This window comes from Pseudopodoces humilis, chromosome 5 (genome assembly GCF_049639895.1).
Source record: "Pseudopodoces humilis isolate 2021_Gansu_Grassland_sample_001 chromosome 5, ASM4963989v1, whole genome shotgun sequence".
In the NCBI taxonomy this organism is placed as follows: domain Eukaryota; kingdom Metazoa; phylum Chordata; class Aves; order Passeriformes; family Paridae; genus Pseudopodoces; species Pseudopodoces humilis.
The window spans coordinates 29,795,713-29,814,228 of record NC_142204.1 but is presented as its reverse complement, the minus strand read 5'-3'; the positions used below and the strand labels follow the sequence as shown (position 1 = coordinate 29,814,228).

General features: G+C 39.0%; 1 protein-coding gene across 2 annotated transcripts in view; it reads left to right on the top strand.

The window, feature by feature from the left end:
* Nucleotides 1-18,516, top strand: part of CRADD (CARD and death domain containing adaptor protein) — a 78,787-nt gene that overhangs the window by 1,730 nt on the left and 58,541 nt on the right. Inside the window, exons 1-2 of one of the 2 annotated variants that reach the window (XM_014249128.2) lie at nucleotides 782-1,022; nucleotides 1,562-1,867. In XM_014249128.2, the coding sequence (XP_014104603.1) occupies nucleotides 1,570-1,867 (298 nt within the window). In that variant the 5' untranslated portion in view covers nucleotides 782-1,022; nucleotides 1,562-1,569. Of the gene's footprint in view, nucleotides 1-781; nucleotides 1,023-1,561; nucleotides 1,868-18,516 lie in introns of those variants that run through there. The other variant, XM_014249127.2, reaches the window with a different exon arrangement.

The following is an 18,516-nucleotide window of genomic DNA, read 5'->3' as shown; positions in this document are numbered from 1 at the left end:
GCAAACTAGGATTTCATAGGGACATGGGCTGGCATAGCAGTATTTGATTCCCACATGATCCCTAGACAGAAGATAAGCACTTTGAAATTCACTTCAGTAGATGAGAAATGCGCTGGGTAACCTGGGAAAGATGGTAGTCTTCCGGGAAGATGCTTTCCAGCAGTGCTTTTGGCACTTGATGGAAGCATTTTTGGAAAGTAGCTGTGTCAGAGAATGTCACAGACAGGTTTTTCCAGTCTCTCCCATGGCACTGAGTTCTTGCATTCTGTCCAAGGTGCCATTTACATGCAAATATATTCTGTTGGTCACCCTCCTGGAGTTCAACAACCAGGCCAACCACACTGTCTTTGATGGGGCCCTGGGAGTGAGTAGGCACCTCTGTTGGTAAGAAGGCTTCATCAGGTTTCATGGAAAAGCTTTAAAGATTCTGTCCTTGTATCCTCAAGCTGAATGAAGTGGAATTTCTGCAAGGTCTAGTGGTTCAAACAGCAGTGTCTAGTTTAATTATGAGAAACCCTCTTGGTAATCACACTCAACACCTGCTGCCATTTTTTTACTTCATTTTACTAATGAGAAAGTATTTAATTATGTTGTCTTGTCATTTTCCTTTTCAAGTGCTAGTAATGGGCCCAGGGATATGTTTGTCGTTAAGAACTTTGATTTGGTTCAAAGGTTCTGGCTTGAACTTCTGACTTGGTCTTGGATGAGCTGCTTGGTGTCTCTGGACCCTGATTATTCTTTTGTAGTGGCAATAAATGCATCTTTTTCACCTTTTGTCTAGTCAGTGTTAGCCAAGTGAGACAGAAGCTGGCAGATGGCATCTGATCACTTCCTGTGAACACATTAGAAGAGAGGGAGAAGAGCTACTTAAGCTAAGCAACAGTTCTGGCAGAACAAATGCCTATAAATAGAAGGGGATAAGTTTGAGATGGAAATTCAAAGAAAGTTTCTTCTCATCAACTGTTGAACAGTTGAGCAGTCTTCCAAGATGAGTCAAGGTTGAGAAAGACCTGGTACATAAGGTACGTTTCTACCCCTCCTAAATTTGAAATGCATCATGTAGGCCAAAGCTACCTGCTGATTCTGTCCCTGCTGCTTCTGCTTGGCTGAGATGCATCTACCAGTCTTGCTGCTGCTTTTGTAATTGTATCAGTGGTCAGGTGTGACATCTGTTTAATTTTGGGGGGTTAGTTAGTGTCTCGTAAGGTCTGGCAAGTGCTCTAACTGCCTTTAGTATGGACCTTAACCAGTTAATAGCAGGATTATTTGGCATGGGTTTCATTCCAGCAAAGGACTGGTCTTCGCAATGCCAAATGTTCTATTCCTGTCTAGTATTTCCCAGAAATTGCATCATTTTACCTCATGAGACAGTGAAATCCGAGTGGAAAGAAGATGATGGGGATCATTAGTAGTTTTGCCAGGTTGGTGATTTCTGAGCTTAGAGTTTTCTCTAAAGGTTGTCAGGTGTCAGACATCACTTTGGGATGTTCAGATATCACTTCTGAATGTTAAAGGTTGAAGTATTTTAATCTTCACACATTTCCTTACTCCTTTTCTCTAGGTTGCCAGATGGATGCCAGAGACAAGCAGCTTTTACGCTCCCTGCGCCTGGAGCTCTGCACAGAAGTGCTGGTGGATGGACTTGTTATTCAGTATCTCTACCAAGAGGGGATTCTCACGGACAGTCATGTTCAAGAAATAAAAGCCCAAACCACTAGCCAGAGGAAGACCATGATGCTCCTTGACATTCTCCCTACTAGAGGACCCAAAGCTTTTGATGCATTCTTGGATTCCTTACAGGAGTTCCCGTGGGTTAAGGACAAGCTGATGCTGAAGCGGAAGGAAATGACAATACAAGATCCTTCAGGTAAGGCCAGGGTTGCTGTTGCTGCTATTTTGAAGCTTTTTCTCAAGCCATAATTTTGAAAGTATTGAATGTACCAGTAATTTCAAGTTATGCGTCGTGTAAACTCATGATACCAAGAAGAGGGAACAGCCTGAATTTCCTGGAAGCCAGTCAAACCGCAGGAAATACTGCAAAGTTTGGGACAAGAGCAGGGCTGAGTTTCAGGAGACAAGGAGACAGCAGGAGGGGCTACCTTGGGAGAGGCGGGGATGTAGGAGGACCCATTGCCTCAAAGGGAATGGACTATAAAAAGTAATTTAGACTAGCTGCAGAACAGTGTCTTTGCCATCCATATCTAATATTGTTTCATTTATGTATGTTTTACAGTGGTTTGTTCTTGAAACATTTAAATTTACAGTGTTTTTACTTGTTGACTTTTATTATGATTTTAATGTAATTTTGATTTAGTACTGTATGCTAATTTAGATTTATTTAGTTTATTGTATTTAGTGGAGTGCACATATCTAGGATCCTTACTTGCAAAATTACTAGCCGTTGCTTATTTTTAAAACAAATGTAGGAGCTAACTGATTCTTTAGTATAATCTCTGGCTTTTTGGCATTTAAATGTACTTCTAAAACTAGTTTTCTAGACTTGATGTTTGTTCAGATGTTTCTTTACCAGTCTATGCATACAGTTGCTGAGCTGTTCTGAATTCAAGTGAACAGCTTTAAATGCACATTTCTTTTCCCAGATTCTGGCAGTGTGCACTGTCTGCTAACCTCATGTTGCCAGTGAGGTAGTGAAATAGTCCTCACTTGGGAACATCTTATCCAAGCAGTCTGATTAATCTTTTTCCAAGGCCTTTCCTCCTGCTGTACCCCCATTTGAGTTTGGTCATACATATTTTGATGCACATGACATGTGATTTTTCCAGTGTCAGTGTGCTTTGCGTGAGACTGAAAGCCTGTGAAGAAGGGTGGCTAAGACCTGTTGACCATCATGTGCACCTGCATCTCAGTTAGCTGCATGTTCAAGAACATTTTATCAAGATCTGCTGGACAAATCTGAGATTCCCTTACCTTAGGACATTTTTAATGGAATATTGTGACAGCTGGTCTTTCTGTTGGTCTCTGTGTACGTTGCTGTGTGCGTGCTTGGAAATGAGTAAACAATTTTCAAAATTTGGGAATAAGTGTCCTATGCTGCCTACAAGTTCTCAGCATAATGCAAACCATGGCATTTAGTGTGTTGGAAAAGGCCTTGTTCACTTAAATACTGTCGTGCTAGTGCTCTTTATTAGCCTTACAAATCAGCCTCTTTGTTTGATAATTGCTGCTTAAGCTGGTGAATAACCTTATAGTTCCAGACACACACAGCCATTAAATACAGTCAGGATCATATAGTTTGTTACTGAAAAAATTGTTACCAATTTTTGTCCTTTTGATTGTTTTGTGGACTGCTTGTTCCTGCTCTTGACGGCTTGTGATTAATGTGCTGGATTTCTGCGTATCGGGTTCTCTGGTTTCAAGTGGGCTGACTGTACTTGATAGTCCTATTGCCAAATTTTGTGTGTAAATTAGAGAAGGCTTCCAGGTTAGATCAAAGGTTACCGTTATTTTTATGGTGGCAATACAGAGAGTAAGAACAGGATAGGAGGCGGAAAGCCAAGTTTGTTTTAATATTTAGGCATGTTCTTTAGAAACCAAAGAAAGAGCGCCATCTGTGCCCTCATAAATGCTGAGTGCGCCCTGGAATGAATTGGAAACTATGGTGGCAGCATCAGAGCTGATTACATGCAAGAAAATGTGGTTTGGGATAAAAAGATTCACTTTGCATTCTAACAACATTGGAAGCTTTTTGTCTTGGTGGAGTACATGAACATGCACTTAGCCTTAAGCATGGAAAGAGCCATTGGCTCTAAAAAAACCATAAGCATATTTAAAATTAAGTGTGTTCTCTAGTGCTATGCTAGATAACTTATGCCCTATTGGAAACTATGCTTATAACTGATTATTTGTCAGTGGTAATTTGTTTTAAGGAAGCCATTTGTGATGAAAAAAGCTTGCCACATAGACACTATCCTTCTTTTAGATCCTAAGTCTTTTAAAATGGAAGTTGGTTTTATGTCCCCAGATTTTTAATTTTTTTTTTTTTTTTACTTTGGATCATAAATGCCATGGAAATGGAGTGCTTTCTGTTCACTTGCTTATGCTCAATTAAAATTCTGTTAAGGAAAAAAAAAAACTATCCTTAGTTTTTACAGACCCTTTTGCAGGAGTAAGGAGTGGTAGAAAATTGATCCTTGATGGAAGGTTTTGTTTTAGTCTTTTGCTTCTCAGTGATTACATGTAGGATTTTTAAAGTCAGTAATTAAATAGACTATTAAATTATGTCTATCTGAACCTGAAAACTGGCATGTACACTGTGATTTTTTTTTTTTTGTGTAGGCCTTTGAATTATTTTGCATTTTGTTCAAAGAGATCAGGCTTTCTATCCTTCGTTCAGCTGAGAAGTATAGTTGGTTAAAAAAACCTCAAAACTGTAATTATGTAGAAACTTTCAGTTTATTTTCTTTTCCTAGTAAAAAACAAGGCCAAACCAACAAATCAAACAAACAGCAATTTCAGAAAGTCAGAAATAAAAATATTTTTGTTGGTGTTGTATAAATACGATCTGGTGGACCAAGCAACTGTAAAATGGAAGCCAAAGTCTGAGATCTAGACAAGACTCTGCCATTGACTCATTGTGAGTCTTTAAGCAAATTCTTTCAAGGCAATGGATTTATTGATTCCTAAGTTGTGTAACTCGGTGTAATGTTCATGAAACAGCATAGAGTGGAACTGTAAATTGGCCCAGGATTCAGCCCAGACTATGCTGTTCAGCTGCTTGCAAATAAATGAGCTTTAAAACCTCTGTTATCCTGAGTTTTATTGCTGAATGTCAGTTGACTTAAAAATAATAGTTCTTTATACTGTTATCTGATGTACTTCCATTGACCACAGAAGACCTTAATTCTGCAGAGCATGAGGAATAGTTTTTCCATGAGAATCAGGAGGGTAGTGTGCAGGCAGGTAGGGCCAGTTGCATCTGTGTAACTGCAGCATACACAGGATTTCTTCCCCTTGCTTGTTTACTTCATGCAAGGACAGCATTTTTCCTTTCTCCTCTCTCCTATGGAACTGTCAGATGGCCACAGCTTTGAGGAAACCTTTTCATAAGTTAGGGAAAGCATAATTGTAAAACCCCAAAATTTCAAGAGGAAAGTTTAAAGTCGTGCTTTTGGAGGTAAGTGTTTATGACTTCAATTGATTTAAAGGTGATAGAGTATCTTTCTGGTTTGTATAACAACCTGTGATAAGCCAGTTCACCCTGTGCAGAGTGGCATTGCCACACAAACTTAATCATTATAAACTTCGACCACAGAATGAGTTTCTGGTTTTGAAGATCAAAACTTCTGCCATAGTAACAGTTAACAAAAGTAATGCGTGTCTGTTTCATTGGGGAAAGACTTCTGATTTTTCTGCCCTAGTTTGGATAACTTCATGCCTTTGTCAGGAACATAAATCTTCAATATAGTCTTATAATTCCTATGAAAAACTACAGCTGTTTGCAACAGAATTCCCTTCTTTCTAGGAACAGCAAACAGCAACAGTTACCCAATATCTTTTGCTCTGAATAAAAAAAAATACAAGTTTTGATGGTGTTTGTTTATCAGATTGTTTTTCTAATCTCTCTCTGGTTGGGAATTTCTCATCTCAAGTATTATATTTCTCTCCATAATACACGTGCTGTAAAATAATTTACTTCTAAAAGTGTTAGTACTGCACCTCTTTGTAGTATAGATGATTTCTTCATTCCACAGGAAATTGCAGCATACCGAGAACAAAAAAGTGAGATACGGCGTTTGCCAAAGGAATCCTGGAGCAGCTGCTGCTATCTGGCAAATGTTAGTGAATTTAGGGCACCAGAATTGCCATGGGAAAGCTGTACTCTCACAACTAGGCGAGGAATATTTTCTAATGCATAATTTTGTTGTGGTACCTAGTCAACATTAGTGTCCTGCTAGACTTGGGTGTTCATTTGAACAAATTTTAGTGTGGTTGAGGTTTTTCCCTGGATGTGTGGGGATTGTGTGTTGTCATGTAGCTATATAAAGCTTCATGTTGTGTAACACTTTGGATGAAGCATGAAAATACAAAACAAAGCAAAACACTTATGCCGAGTACTTATGCTGAGAAAGCGAGACATCCTTCCATCCCCTCCCAGCTTTCCCAAAGTCCTTTCTCCACAGCTGGCTTGTGGATTTCTAAGAATTTGGATTCAAATGCAAAAGCATTAGTACGTGGGGAATTTTAGTATCTCTTACCTTTTGTTGGCTGCTCCCTGCCCTCCTTCTATTCTGCTTTCTCTCCCATCTAATGCAGTGAGGAAACAGCCTGATCTCTTGCCATTCCCATTTAGTTGTCAGATAGGAAAAGCAGCTGAGGAATCCCTTTTCTCTCTAAAATGGTGGACAGAAGACGGTAGGATTTTTTTTCTTCACTTTCCCTCCCCTCTCTTGTATAGTCCAGTGGCAGAAGGGGGAGTTTCCTCCTATGTATGTCTGAAGGAAAGGGGTGGGCTTAGCAGCCTTGGTCTCACTTGGTTGACCTGGAGATGAAGGAATGCCCTTGTGCCACATCTTAATGGCTGGGGGCTACAGAAAATATTCTCTGACTATCTGGAGCAACTCAAAGGCATCCTCATAGGAGAATTTCCCAAACTCTTTTTCACATTCCCATCTCCTTTGAAAATCGGGTGTTACATTTATGGCTTTGGCTGTGTTCCTGACTGCAGCAAGATCTGTGAAGTCTGGCATTAAAGGTTTGTGCACACACTCAATATTAACTGTATGCATCATGACATGGACAAGTAATTGACTTCTCAGGTACTATGGAACAGTCTGTGTGTGTAGTTTTAGTTTAATGTGTGTATATTTTTTTTCTTCTTTTTCTTTCAATTTAAGGAATATCTGCTTGCTTTCTTTTTTTGCCATGTTCATGAGTAGCTGGCTTTATGCTGCATACATCTTATGTTTTCACTTTGAGAAGCCTGAATATTAGGCATTGGTGTTAGAAAGTAGTGTTTCCAGCCTCAAGCAGTTTCTTTCAGGTAAGTTAATGGAAAGATATACCCATACTTGGTGTACTCAAGTATTACAAATGTGTGAGGCTAATAATAATTGTACAGGTTTAATGAAACATATAGACCTGAAAACAAGGAAGGAGGAGTGAGTTCTGGCAAGAGAGGTGTTCATACCAGCTATGCCTAATCAACTACTCTTAACCAGTGCTGCTAAGAGGAAGCAATGGGTAACTGGTATTGAAAACTCCCTGGTATAGGAAGTGGAGACATCCGTGTGCTGACCAGACTTGATGCCTTCCAAAGTTTGCTGCTTCCCCAAGGACTGGTTCACAGAGGTTGCCAAGACCTGGCATCATCAGACTTTGCTACTCTCTCATATGGTTATAATAATACTTCAGGAGATTAAGGATGACTGTAGGGCTCAGTGATCCCTTATGAAGGAATTGAGTCCAAGCAGCGTTCTCCATGAATCCATGGAGCTGGATGGGATATATCTGAGAGAACTGAGGGAGCCAGACTATGTCTTTGAGAGGCTGTTTTCTGTCATGTTTGGGAGGCTGTGGCAAGCCAAATGCACAAAATGCAGTAAAGTAACAGGGAACAGCCACCTTGGGCATACCATAGGTAAATCAAGCTTAACCAGCTTGATTCTTGCATTCTATAATAAAACAACCACCTCTGTGAATGACAGCGGCAGATTTCATTTAATTGACTTGAGCAAGGCTCTCAGCACAGTCTCGTAGCATTCTTGTGGCTAGCTGGGAAGGTATGGACTGAATGGGTGACCTGCACAGCGGCTTAAAGAAAGGTTGGACCACCAGTCTAAGAGGATCATGGTTGCAGCTTCAATGTCCATCTAACAAGTGGCTAATCAGGAATTATGTTTCTCAGGGCTGATAGTGGGACCAATTCTTTGTCAGAGATTTGGGTGATTGGAGTGACTGTATCTTCAGGAAGTTGTTAGGTGAATTAATTTTGTTTGCTTACTTGACCTTCTGAATGGTGCCTGAAGCTGGAAAACAGGATGACTCCAGACCCTGGGTATAATTTGACACAGGAGAGTGGGACTGCCTCTCAGGGGGACCCCAGCAAGCTGGATGAATGGGCCAGCAAGAACCTCATAATGTTCAGGAGAAAGAAGTGTAAAGTCCTGCACCTGGGATACAAAATTCCCACAAAATTGTACAAGCTGGGCACTGACTGGCCAGTTGCAAATCTGGATAAAAAAAAGGTGGTTGTCTTGATAGACAACAAGTATGATGATGAACGCACAAGATTCCGTCAGCAAAAGCAAAGCCAGCAAGCAGGCTTTGGGAAGTGATTGTTTGCCTATATTGGTATTAGAAGATTGTATTTAAAATACTCTGTCTAGCTTTATGCCACCAGTACAAATGAAAGACTGATAAACTAGAGTCTTTTGGAGCACCACTAAAGTGGTTAATTCAGTGTAAGCTACAGGGAAAGGCTGAAACAACTGACTTTATTCTTGGAGGATAGAAGGCCAAGTAGACTCAGAAAAGGTGGAGTCAGACACTTGATGTGGGTGTGTTGCAAAAGAAAAAGAAATGGTGGCCACAAGTTGTAGTGAGGGGAAGTGTAATTGAATCGAATTTTAAAAATTCACTGGCCAGGAGAGTTTGCAGAGCAAGTAGGATTGCCCAAAGAGGATTTGGAATCTCCATCCTCAGAGACACCTAACACTCAGGGGTACAAGACCTTGAGCAACCTGATCAGACTTTGAAACTGGCTTTACTTTGATGTTAGATGACCTCCAAAAGTACCTCCCAACCTAATTTTTTCTGTGATTCTGTAACTTTGGTTTCAAACTCTCCGAGCTCAGTATATGGGATTTTATTCCAAATGTAACTGCTGCTGACACAGGGTACTTTGGATGCGTATGTGTGACTTCAAGTTCAGATTAGGAATGTGTTTTTTAAGTGAATGGGAGTGTTTGAATTAGATTTCTTTCAGGTGAATTCAAACTGAAAATTGGTCACTGGATCCATAGGACCAGACTAGAACAAAGTTAGAAGTGAAACCTTCCAACTGTGTGTAGTCTGAACACCAGATCCTCAGCATAATCTGTATTTGTATATGTGTAGCTAGTCTCCTATTGCTCTACTGCTTGCTGATACACATGTATCAGCATCTGTATCCTCCTCTGGCCACGGAATGAGGTGATGTCCTGGTTTAGGGCAAATTTGGGAGAAATTTTGTCCACTAATGGAACCTGCCATCTTGGAATCCTTTCTTCCCAGAATTCTGTTTTCATACTTCCATATAGATGTAGATGAGTATCATATCAGGGATACTGCTGCGTGCAAATAAATGCTTTTTTTTTTTTCCCCTCTGATTTTTTTAATATCTCTGTTTCCTAGAGTTTATAGTACTGTTTCTCATCTTGGAGTATGTCCATTCCAAATGGCTTACAGAGTTCACTACCTGTAGTTTTCCATTAGACAAAATGCCTTAATTCTCTGTCACTATTTCTCCTCAACTTGCATCACAATATGATTAAATTTTGCCTGTATTTTATATTTCCAAAAACATGCATAATTGCAATCCTCTGTGATCCTTGAGATCTTTTATTGGTTGTTGCAAACTTCCCACAGTTGGTCTTGCTTGCAGCCATTGAAGAAGCTTTGTACAGACAGTGATAATTCTTTTCTGGAGAAGACTGGAAACTTTCTTGTAAGGACTTGATCCTGCAGCTTGATAAAGCCACTTGTAAGCATAAAAAAAGATGCAACTGTTATTTTTGCATCAATATAGGCATTCTGTCAATACTAATTAATGGCTCTTGTGGCCCATACATACATGCTAATATGTGTTCCAAAATAACTGGGAGAACTTTCTGCTTAGGAGTCTCTAGCCTTAATTTTATGAATTTTTATCTTCATTAATATTCTCCTTCAGAGCTGACCTGCTTCTTTTTTAGCACCTTCACAGTTGCCTTGTAGCATCATCTGAAGATGTTTAATTTTTTATTTATATTGTATGGGAAAATCTATTGTCTTTCATAAATTAAGTTTATGCGTACTATTTAAAAGCCAACCAAGCAGAGAAAACACATTCGCCTTAACTTATCTGGGTTGAGGAGGCTGCATAACCTCCCAAAGTCAGTAAAAATGCTAAATAGTGTCTTAGTAAAAGTCTTGGCTCCAGTGAAGTCAGAGGCCAGACTCCTGTTGACCAGAGCAGGACAAAGGCCTTGCCACTGATGACTAAAATGTTCTCTCTGGTGAAAGAATGGATGCTATGCTGTCTTCCCTGCACTGACATGGCAGCATGACTTGACCTTCAAAGAAAAATAACTTTCACATCTGGAAAGCTATTACTAGTTTAGTCTCCATACTCCTTTTGCCTGTCAACTGAGAGTATCAGCAGTGGTGTGACTTAATCCTCACCAGGAAATGTCACTTGTATGGCAAAGGTCAGGAGGTTCCTCTAGGATACAGTTAATTACATTGTTAGTGTATCTTGAAGCCCTCCCTGCGCTGCCCTATGCAGCTAAGTTTTCATTCCAGATCTGTTTATAGTCATATATTTGTTTATGTGAAGGAGAACTAAAGCACCCAAGTATCACTCATTACCTCCAAGTGATACAGTCTATCTTGTTAGAGGATTTATTGTTTTTTATACAAGACTTTTAAAGACAATTTTTATCTACTTGGTAATTGTGTAAACAGAAAACCAGTCTTGTTGCTTCTTTTTCCCATTAGGCCATTGTTCCAGTATACTGTCAGAGTTTCTTTTTTTCTTCCTGCTCTTGCTTTTTCTGTGAATAAGTTTGTTGATGCTAATTAATGTCCTCTGTGCCCCTCAGATACGTGCTAACACATGCTCCAGAGTAACTGAGAAAACTTATAACTGAGTAATTTATTCTTGCAAATGAGAAAACCCCATATATTGATGTATTGGCAAGGAGTTTTATATGTGTTTTGACGATCTCTGCTGATGCAAACTGAAGTGAAGCTTCAATGTTCCTTCCAATTTACATTTAGAGAAGGAGCCAATTTGATTTATGCTATAGGGTTTATATGTGCAGGAAATAAGCATTAATGCACTGGATCAAGGTAAATAAATCAGTATTAGGGCACCACTTCTTCTGTCAACCTTCTTAATCTTACTATTTCATCACTTTGCTTGAGATTTTCCAAAATGCTCATCGTTAACCCAAGCTCACTTAACCCTTCTCCTGTCAAGGTCAAGGGTAAGCTCCCCATGGCTTTAAAGAAGGTGATTTTAGTCCTGTGCATATGCTTTTCTTAGCTTTCATTTGTAGTTAACAATATGTTGTCTTTTTTAACAAACAGCCTGTTTCAGTTTTTGATTTTTCTAATAAAGTATGTGCTGGGAATGAGTAAAAGGACTTTGACAGGTAAAGGACTAAGCCCCTTGCCAGCCCCAGGGATCTCTGTCTGGCTCTGGTGGCATGTAAGCTCCCTCCATAGGCAGGTAGTGCTGCATGTAAGCAGGGCCATAGGTGTCCTCAGCAGAATAACTACTGGGAAAGAAAAGCTGGAATGAAAAGGAAAGTCAGTACTTTCTAGTATTTGTATGTGAAGAAAATATTTATTTAACTATTATTTTATTCACTGTAGGCAATGGCTTTGTTTGCTCAGCTTTTGAAAGTGACATGTTCTTTATTCATACTTGTTTTCCATTTAATTAAAAAGTCATTTATTTCCCTGTGATCCAGTTCTGCTACATCCCACGTAAGATTAGTTTCATATTGATATTCTTGACCAGCGATTGCTGCAGTCAGGGTGGCAAAACACTCTTATCATCCCCTTGGTTAATGTACTCATGGTGGATCTGATGACTACATCTGCAAAGTGCTTGTTTTAAAAGCAACTTCAGGTTATAGGAGAAATGCTATCCAGCTGTTTGCAATAGAAATGAACTCAGGATTCTCAGGGCATTTCTCTTGCTGGCACCTGGATTCTAAATGGGCAGCCTTAAATGGTTCCCCAGCAAGCTGCTGGTTGTGCTTCCAGCCGGGTGCCCAGGCACTGCAGCTCTTGCTGTTGGAGCACCTGGGTCACTTCAACGCTGCTCTGGGCAGGTCCCAGGCTGCCTGTTAGCCATGCCAAGCAGCGCAGTGCTCGCTCATCACTGCTGTTGGCATGCACAGCCAGGCCTTTCTCTGGCCATTTCACCTACGGTGCCAAATCCTGTGGGCTTTTGCAGCACATACCTGTCAGACAGAGCTATGTCCCTGCCAGCTGCTGGCAGCAAGGTGCAGCTCTTCACATGGAATAGTGTAATATTGATATCACCCCATAGAGTAACAGGTAGGATACCTCCTTGTGATTTCATGTCTTAGAAGCTTCCCTAATAAGCTCATCTATGGTTTATATCAGCAGTGCCCCCTCAGCTGTGTTTGTAAATATTTTGTGGAGGCATAGCTCCAAGAGAGAGCTCATATATTGAAGTTTGAGTAGATTAAAGTCCTTTCCAGTAGTTGAAAGAACTTTTTCTAAGTCCTAGAAAGAGACAGGGCTTGAGTTCCTCTGTTTCACCTGGGCTAATTGAGGCAGCTTCTGAGTTGGTGTGCTGGCCTTTGTGAATTCCTTCCTTAATGCCCCTAAGTTTCCTCAGAAATTGTGCATGGATTTCAGCACAATAATTGGACCTATTCTGGGATAAGGGCATTGACAATAAACCTGTGTTTCTGCCTTGCAACTGAATGGAGTAGAATTGACTCTGTAACTGTGAGTCTTGTTTGCATTTATCATAGTTTGTTTCATTCATCCTAGTTCTCATACATAGCAATGTTAAATGTATCTTTAAGTTTTTCAACTAAGTGCAACATTCCTTTTCCTATGTAGAGGGTAGACACATGCGCTTCACTTGTCTCTTTAAAGTTGTTACTTATATTAGGGATTGTTTAGGTTCCAGTATGACAAAGGGGTGAAATATAGGAGAAGAAATGAGCAATACCTGTTTAGCGCCAATGTCTATTGTTTATTAAGAGGCTGTTACCATGCTTCAGTTGAGGTAAGAAAGTTGTCCAGCTCCTGGCATGGCACTACATTGATCTGATACCTTGCTCAAGACAAAGTCCTGAAAGGAGCTTCTCAGTCTCCAGAAGTAAATAGTCATCTTGCATGTTGTCCATATACCAATTAGTGGAAGCATGTGTATTGCTAAAATTTAATTGGAATAGCTAATTTAAAGAGATCTGAGTTAATATATTTTTATTGTCAAACTCAACCTGCAAACATTGGTTTGTGTGACTGTATTCTTGTTAACATGCTCAGTGGCCTCAGGCGGATTACTTGCTCCAAGTTTACTTTAATGATCCACAGGATTGGGCTATAGTGTATATATAGACAGAGTCTGTAGGAGTGAAACCAACTGTGTTTCCACTAAAGGAAGCACAGGGAGTCCAGGGGAATAATACAGGATTATGTATATCTTGTTTGGGTTCTGTTAACATTTTTCTTTTGTTTTGCAATTTTCCACCTACAGTAGTGTAAATGAATAAATATGAAGTCATTTAGAGAAAAAGCATGCTGCCTTTCTATTCAGACTAATATCATGCAGAATTGGAGTGTAAACTCACTGTTCACTTGAGTGTTGTATTCTAGCCTGCTACATGACAAGGTGTTTTCCTAGCTAATGCTGATCAGAGACATTCCTAGTGTGATTAAATGTCCACTGCAGTGTTCATTTTGCCATTGGTATGTGCACCCTTTTACAAAATTCTTGGCATACCAGGCTCTGGTTTAGAGAATTTCTCTGGTTCTTTGTTTGTTTTTTTTGTTGTTGTTGTTTTTTGTTTTGTTTTGTTTGATTTTTTTCCCCCGTGAAGCCAGATACGAAGGGAACTGTGATTCACTGCCTTGAATTTATGACTTAACAGCTTTTTACTTTCACGGTTCAGTAGCTCATGCATTTGGTAAAATTTCTCCTGTATCAGAGTATTTTTGTTGTCTGATTAAAACGGCATTGTGCTGGGGTTTCCTTCTCTTGTTCTGAGTGTACAAATATATTGTTTCTTCCAATTCAAAAGTTCTTTGACAAGTGCTGAAATTACTTAGGGACTTAAAGAAAAATAATCTTGATGACTATAGCAACAGTAATCCCATGACTTTCTCTGTAAGGCTTCTGTGTTTAAATTACCTATAAATGTTAGGAAAGGCAGAACTAGCTTTTTGCTTTTGTGTATAAGCCTTTTACATTCGTCATAGATTGTGTGTATTTGTTAGTGCCTAGCCCTCCTAATAGGACAAAGTACACTACATCTTGGCTTTTCAACTTCAGCATTCTTTCGTTAAATATGATCAGATATTGGGTAACTTTTGTGTGTAAAGCTTCAGAGTTCTAAGTTGAAGAAATATATAGAATGTCCCTGTCTTGATACTGATTTCATGCCAGCTGATTCCTTCTGGTAGGGTTATGAATTATTTGTGCAATCATCATTCCTAAAGCTTCTTAAACTAAATAATATGCTGTCTACTTAAAATTGTGAAACCTCACAATTATGTACATAAAGACAAACACTATTTTTTTATGTGTTGTCCTTAACTTGTATGTTCATTCTGGGACAGTTGTCATCATGTCCGCAACATCATCTGGGATACACGTATCCAGACAAGCCTAGAACTTTTCTGATTTCATCACTGTCTTGCATTACTGCCTGTGGGTTAATTATGAGCTCTTTCCACACATGGCTGGAAAGAAAACAGAAGTCCTGAAATTGGGGATCTAATAACTTTAATTAATTAATCCTGGAGCATCAAAGTGGGCACAGAGTCCCAAAGCATGCCTGTTATTGGTGAGGAGAGGGAGGTAGTAAGAGATTCTGTACTTCCAGGCATTAATTACCCTTCTGATTTGACACTAGCTAACATTTGTACACCTCTTAGATATGCACCAGTAAACAAAATCTTTTTCTCCAATTCTATGCTGTAAGTGTAGTTTTTGCTGTTATTTTTGCTGAGTTCCTGTTGACTCTACAAGCTATCAACACAACCCTTTTTCTTCCCATAGAGCTGTCACTATTTAGTTACTCAGACTCCTAATTTAGTTTTCTGCTTCAAGAAAAACATTTATATTATTGTGTTAACAATGAAAAGCTGCTCTCTGAATAGGTTAGGTCCTGTACTTTATTGAGTAAACTAATATGGGAGTAGGGTATAAAATCCTGTACCCCTTACATGAATTCTTAAAAGTCTCCTTTCTCCATGATTCCAGTCATGCCTGTGCCACAACTTTTGAGCCTTTTCCCCATTCTACATAGATTTTTAATTCTGAGTTTACTATTTTCATGTTCATAACCATTTTATATATTAGTCAACATTATAACATGTAGTTGATTTAATTCTGGCATGTGAAGCACATTGGTCATGCATATCAGAGAAAAGCTTAATGTAATTTCTGTGAATAAAATGTGTGTCGTTGTATTGCATCTTTAATGATCTGAAAGCAAAGTCATTAATTGGATCTTTCTCTTAGGATTGCATGTTCTGCCTTTGTAAGGAGATTTGGACTGAGCACATGTGCTTCTGGACTCTCTTCTGAGTCCAATGGTATCACAAGGTTAAAAAAAAAGTCATTGGAACATAGAACATATAAAGTATTAAGAGCTGGCTGCTTTAACTCACCATGGGGTACTGCCGTGAGTTATTAACATGCTTATTAGGAAATGACATTGAAATGGGATATTGTGTTTCAGTTTTTGGATATAATTTCTTCCTTGTGTGAAAAATTGTCAATACCAAAATGACCCTTATACAAAAGTGTTCATCTTTCTTTTGCAGAGATGACATTCTTGCTGAGATGATCTTTTATCTTTTCCTGGATGTTCTATATCAGATACAAATTCTAATGTACAGTTACAATTACTGCTTTTTCCTTACATCGTTGCAGCTTTGTAGCAATACCCACTGATTCCTGACCACAGCTGATGGGCTTACTACGCTTTCTAGATTTCCTCATCTTGGTTTTAAAGAAAGAGCTTTCTCAAGATGGAATCCTAATCCTATCCTATCCTTGTATAAGCTGCATTACAAACGTACAGTGTTTTTTCCCTTGCCTTGGAGTTGTAGGGATGTATAAGGCTTTGATAATTTTTTTCACACCTGTAGGATCTATGATGTTATTTGCAATATTCCTTCCCCTATAGCAGACTTGCAGCTGCTCAGAGAACTTTCTTAACCCATCAGGTCTTAGCTGTAAAAAGAGAGATGCCTGAGGTTTTGTTCAGCATTTCTGTTGCAGAACGCTGGGATGAAACACAGTGGAAGGACAGCTATGCCAGGTCTGTCTTGCTCAATACACCCATGGTGTCAAGGAACCTGTTGTTAACCTTTGCCAGGCTCTGTCAAGCTGAATACACACAGTACCATGAGAAGGAAGCTTGACTCAGGGAATCCTAGCAGTGTGACAGGACCTCTTCCCACTCCATTTTACTGTCCTGTCTCCAGACAGAGAAAAATGGCACCACCTTGTTCAAAACTCCCCTTTGGCCCACTGTTTTTACATTTTTTGAACACCTTTGACCTTCAAGCCTCTCTTTTACCTTGATAGTCATATGCAGTAATTTTCTTGATTTCCCCACATCTAGTCCTGTGGTGCCTGTCCCAGGAATGAAATCCAGTCAGGACAGTGGTCTAGGAAAGATTAAGTTGAGACTGAGCATTTAATCCCAGTGTTTTCAGTGACTGCCTTTTTAGGCATAGGTTTTACTACTCTATTTGATTTTTTTCATTTGACTGGAGGTAGGTAATAAAAATTCTGTTTTTTAACATCACAGTCATAACTATTTTCATGCAGAGTGATAATACAACACATATGTGAACAAAGTGCATATGCCACATCTGGAACACCAAAATTAATTACCTCAGATGTAGAGGCAGAGGACAGTCACTCAAAACAAGGTATGATTCAGGGTTAAGATATGGGGAATGTGCTATTACAAAGTTTTTCCCAACCATTTCAGATTTATAAAATAAATATTGGCGTCTGCAGACAAATGCCAGATAGCATGTAGCAATTTGACAGACCTACAACCAATTCTATGCTTTCTTTTGCCTATGGGTTATGAGGAAGTGATGAAAGGTATTCTCAGCTTTGAGTGGGTCACCCTACATTTGATAGCTTGAATTCAGAATGTATATGCATACCTAAGTAGTTCATTTCCTATGGAAAAGGGATATATTGTAATAACTGAAATTAGGCTATTCAGGAGAATTAATGCTTCTAGCAGACCATGATCCTCTTACCTTGTGGTATACTGAGGCTGGCTGGTGAACCTTTGACCATGGGAAGAAAAGTAGCTGAATCTTTTGCTATTCATAGTGTTTTCTAATGAGGAAATCTGCATTTAGAGAATGATATTCAGTACTGAAGAAAGGTAGATGGCTTGTCTTTAGATTTCTTTTACATCACTTACTTTTTTCCCTCTGTACGTGTTGGGTGTTTTGCTTTAGGCAGCACGCTGGTGAGCTTCTCAGTCTTCTCAGAAAAGTGTCTTACACTTTGAACAGGCAATTCATAGCAGCTGGAGCTTTTTCCCACTACAGAAAGTGTGTGTCTGTTACATTTATACTGTAAAATGCACCAGAATTTAATTTCAGGGTAGTTTTCTTCATGACTAAACCTAGAGGAAAAGCTGAAGTTTGCCTGTTGTCTGCAGCTGTTTTGTACAGTTTCAGTTAATCTTCAAAGCTCAATAATTGGTGTCGTTTCATTACAAAGTCTCAAAATGGAATGTTAAAGGATCTTTCTTGTTTGAAGATAAAGCCATTCGTAACTCTTCTGCAAGCTGAAGATTTAAGTTTTGGGTTGTTTTTATTGTTGTTTTTTTTTTTCTGAGCGCAAATGAACCATTTCAAAGAAAGATTAAGGAAAAGGTGCTCTTGATATACAAAGTCCTGTCCATTCTGTGTTTTCTCATCGTGTTTATTAGCAGTTCTTATTTTCTTTTGGACCGTGAGAAATATGAACCACAGGGAGAAGATACCTTTTTATGAAAGTTTTTTGGTAAATAAACATTTCTGTGAATTAGGCAAGGCTGTCTTTTTGTTGCTGATTTGTTTTTCCAGGATACATTTTTCTGCTTTTGTTTTGACTGTGGTGGAAAAGGTAAATTGTAATCTTTAAAGGAAAATAGTGAAGGAAATTTGGATGGTGAGATAAAAATTCTTTTAATTTGCTAATAATTTACTTAAATTGTTGTAAAGAATCTTGCCTATGGAATAGAAGTCACTGCAGCACCTGCAGGCCTTTATTGTTTGTATCTTAAGATGAAGGTGCTAGTTTTCAGGTTTACTCTGTGGCCTGTCCTAAGGAATATTTAGGAGAAATGTGAACTTAAGACCAGTTAGTATTAGGTAACATCCCACAGTTGATATATCTCACTTTCCCATCAGGCACTGGGACTAGAGGAAGAGATCTTGTTAAGAGGAGCATACTTCTCAGGCATCGTAAAGGCTAGCAATGATATATTTTTTTTATCTTGTACATAAATAAAATACGTGAAAGCTGTGATCTTGTGGAAACACTTTACTGTTAGGCTTTGAAGCTTTTAC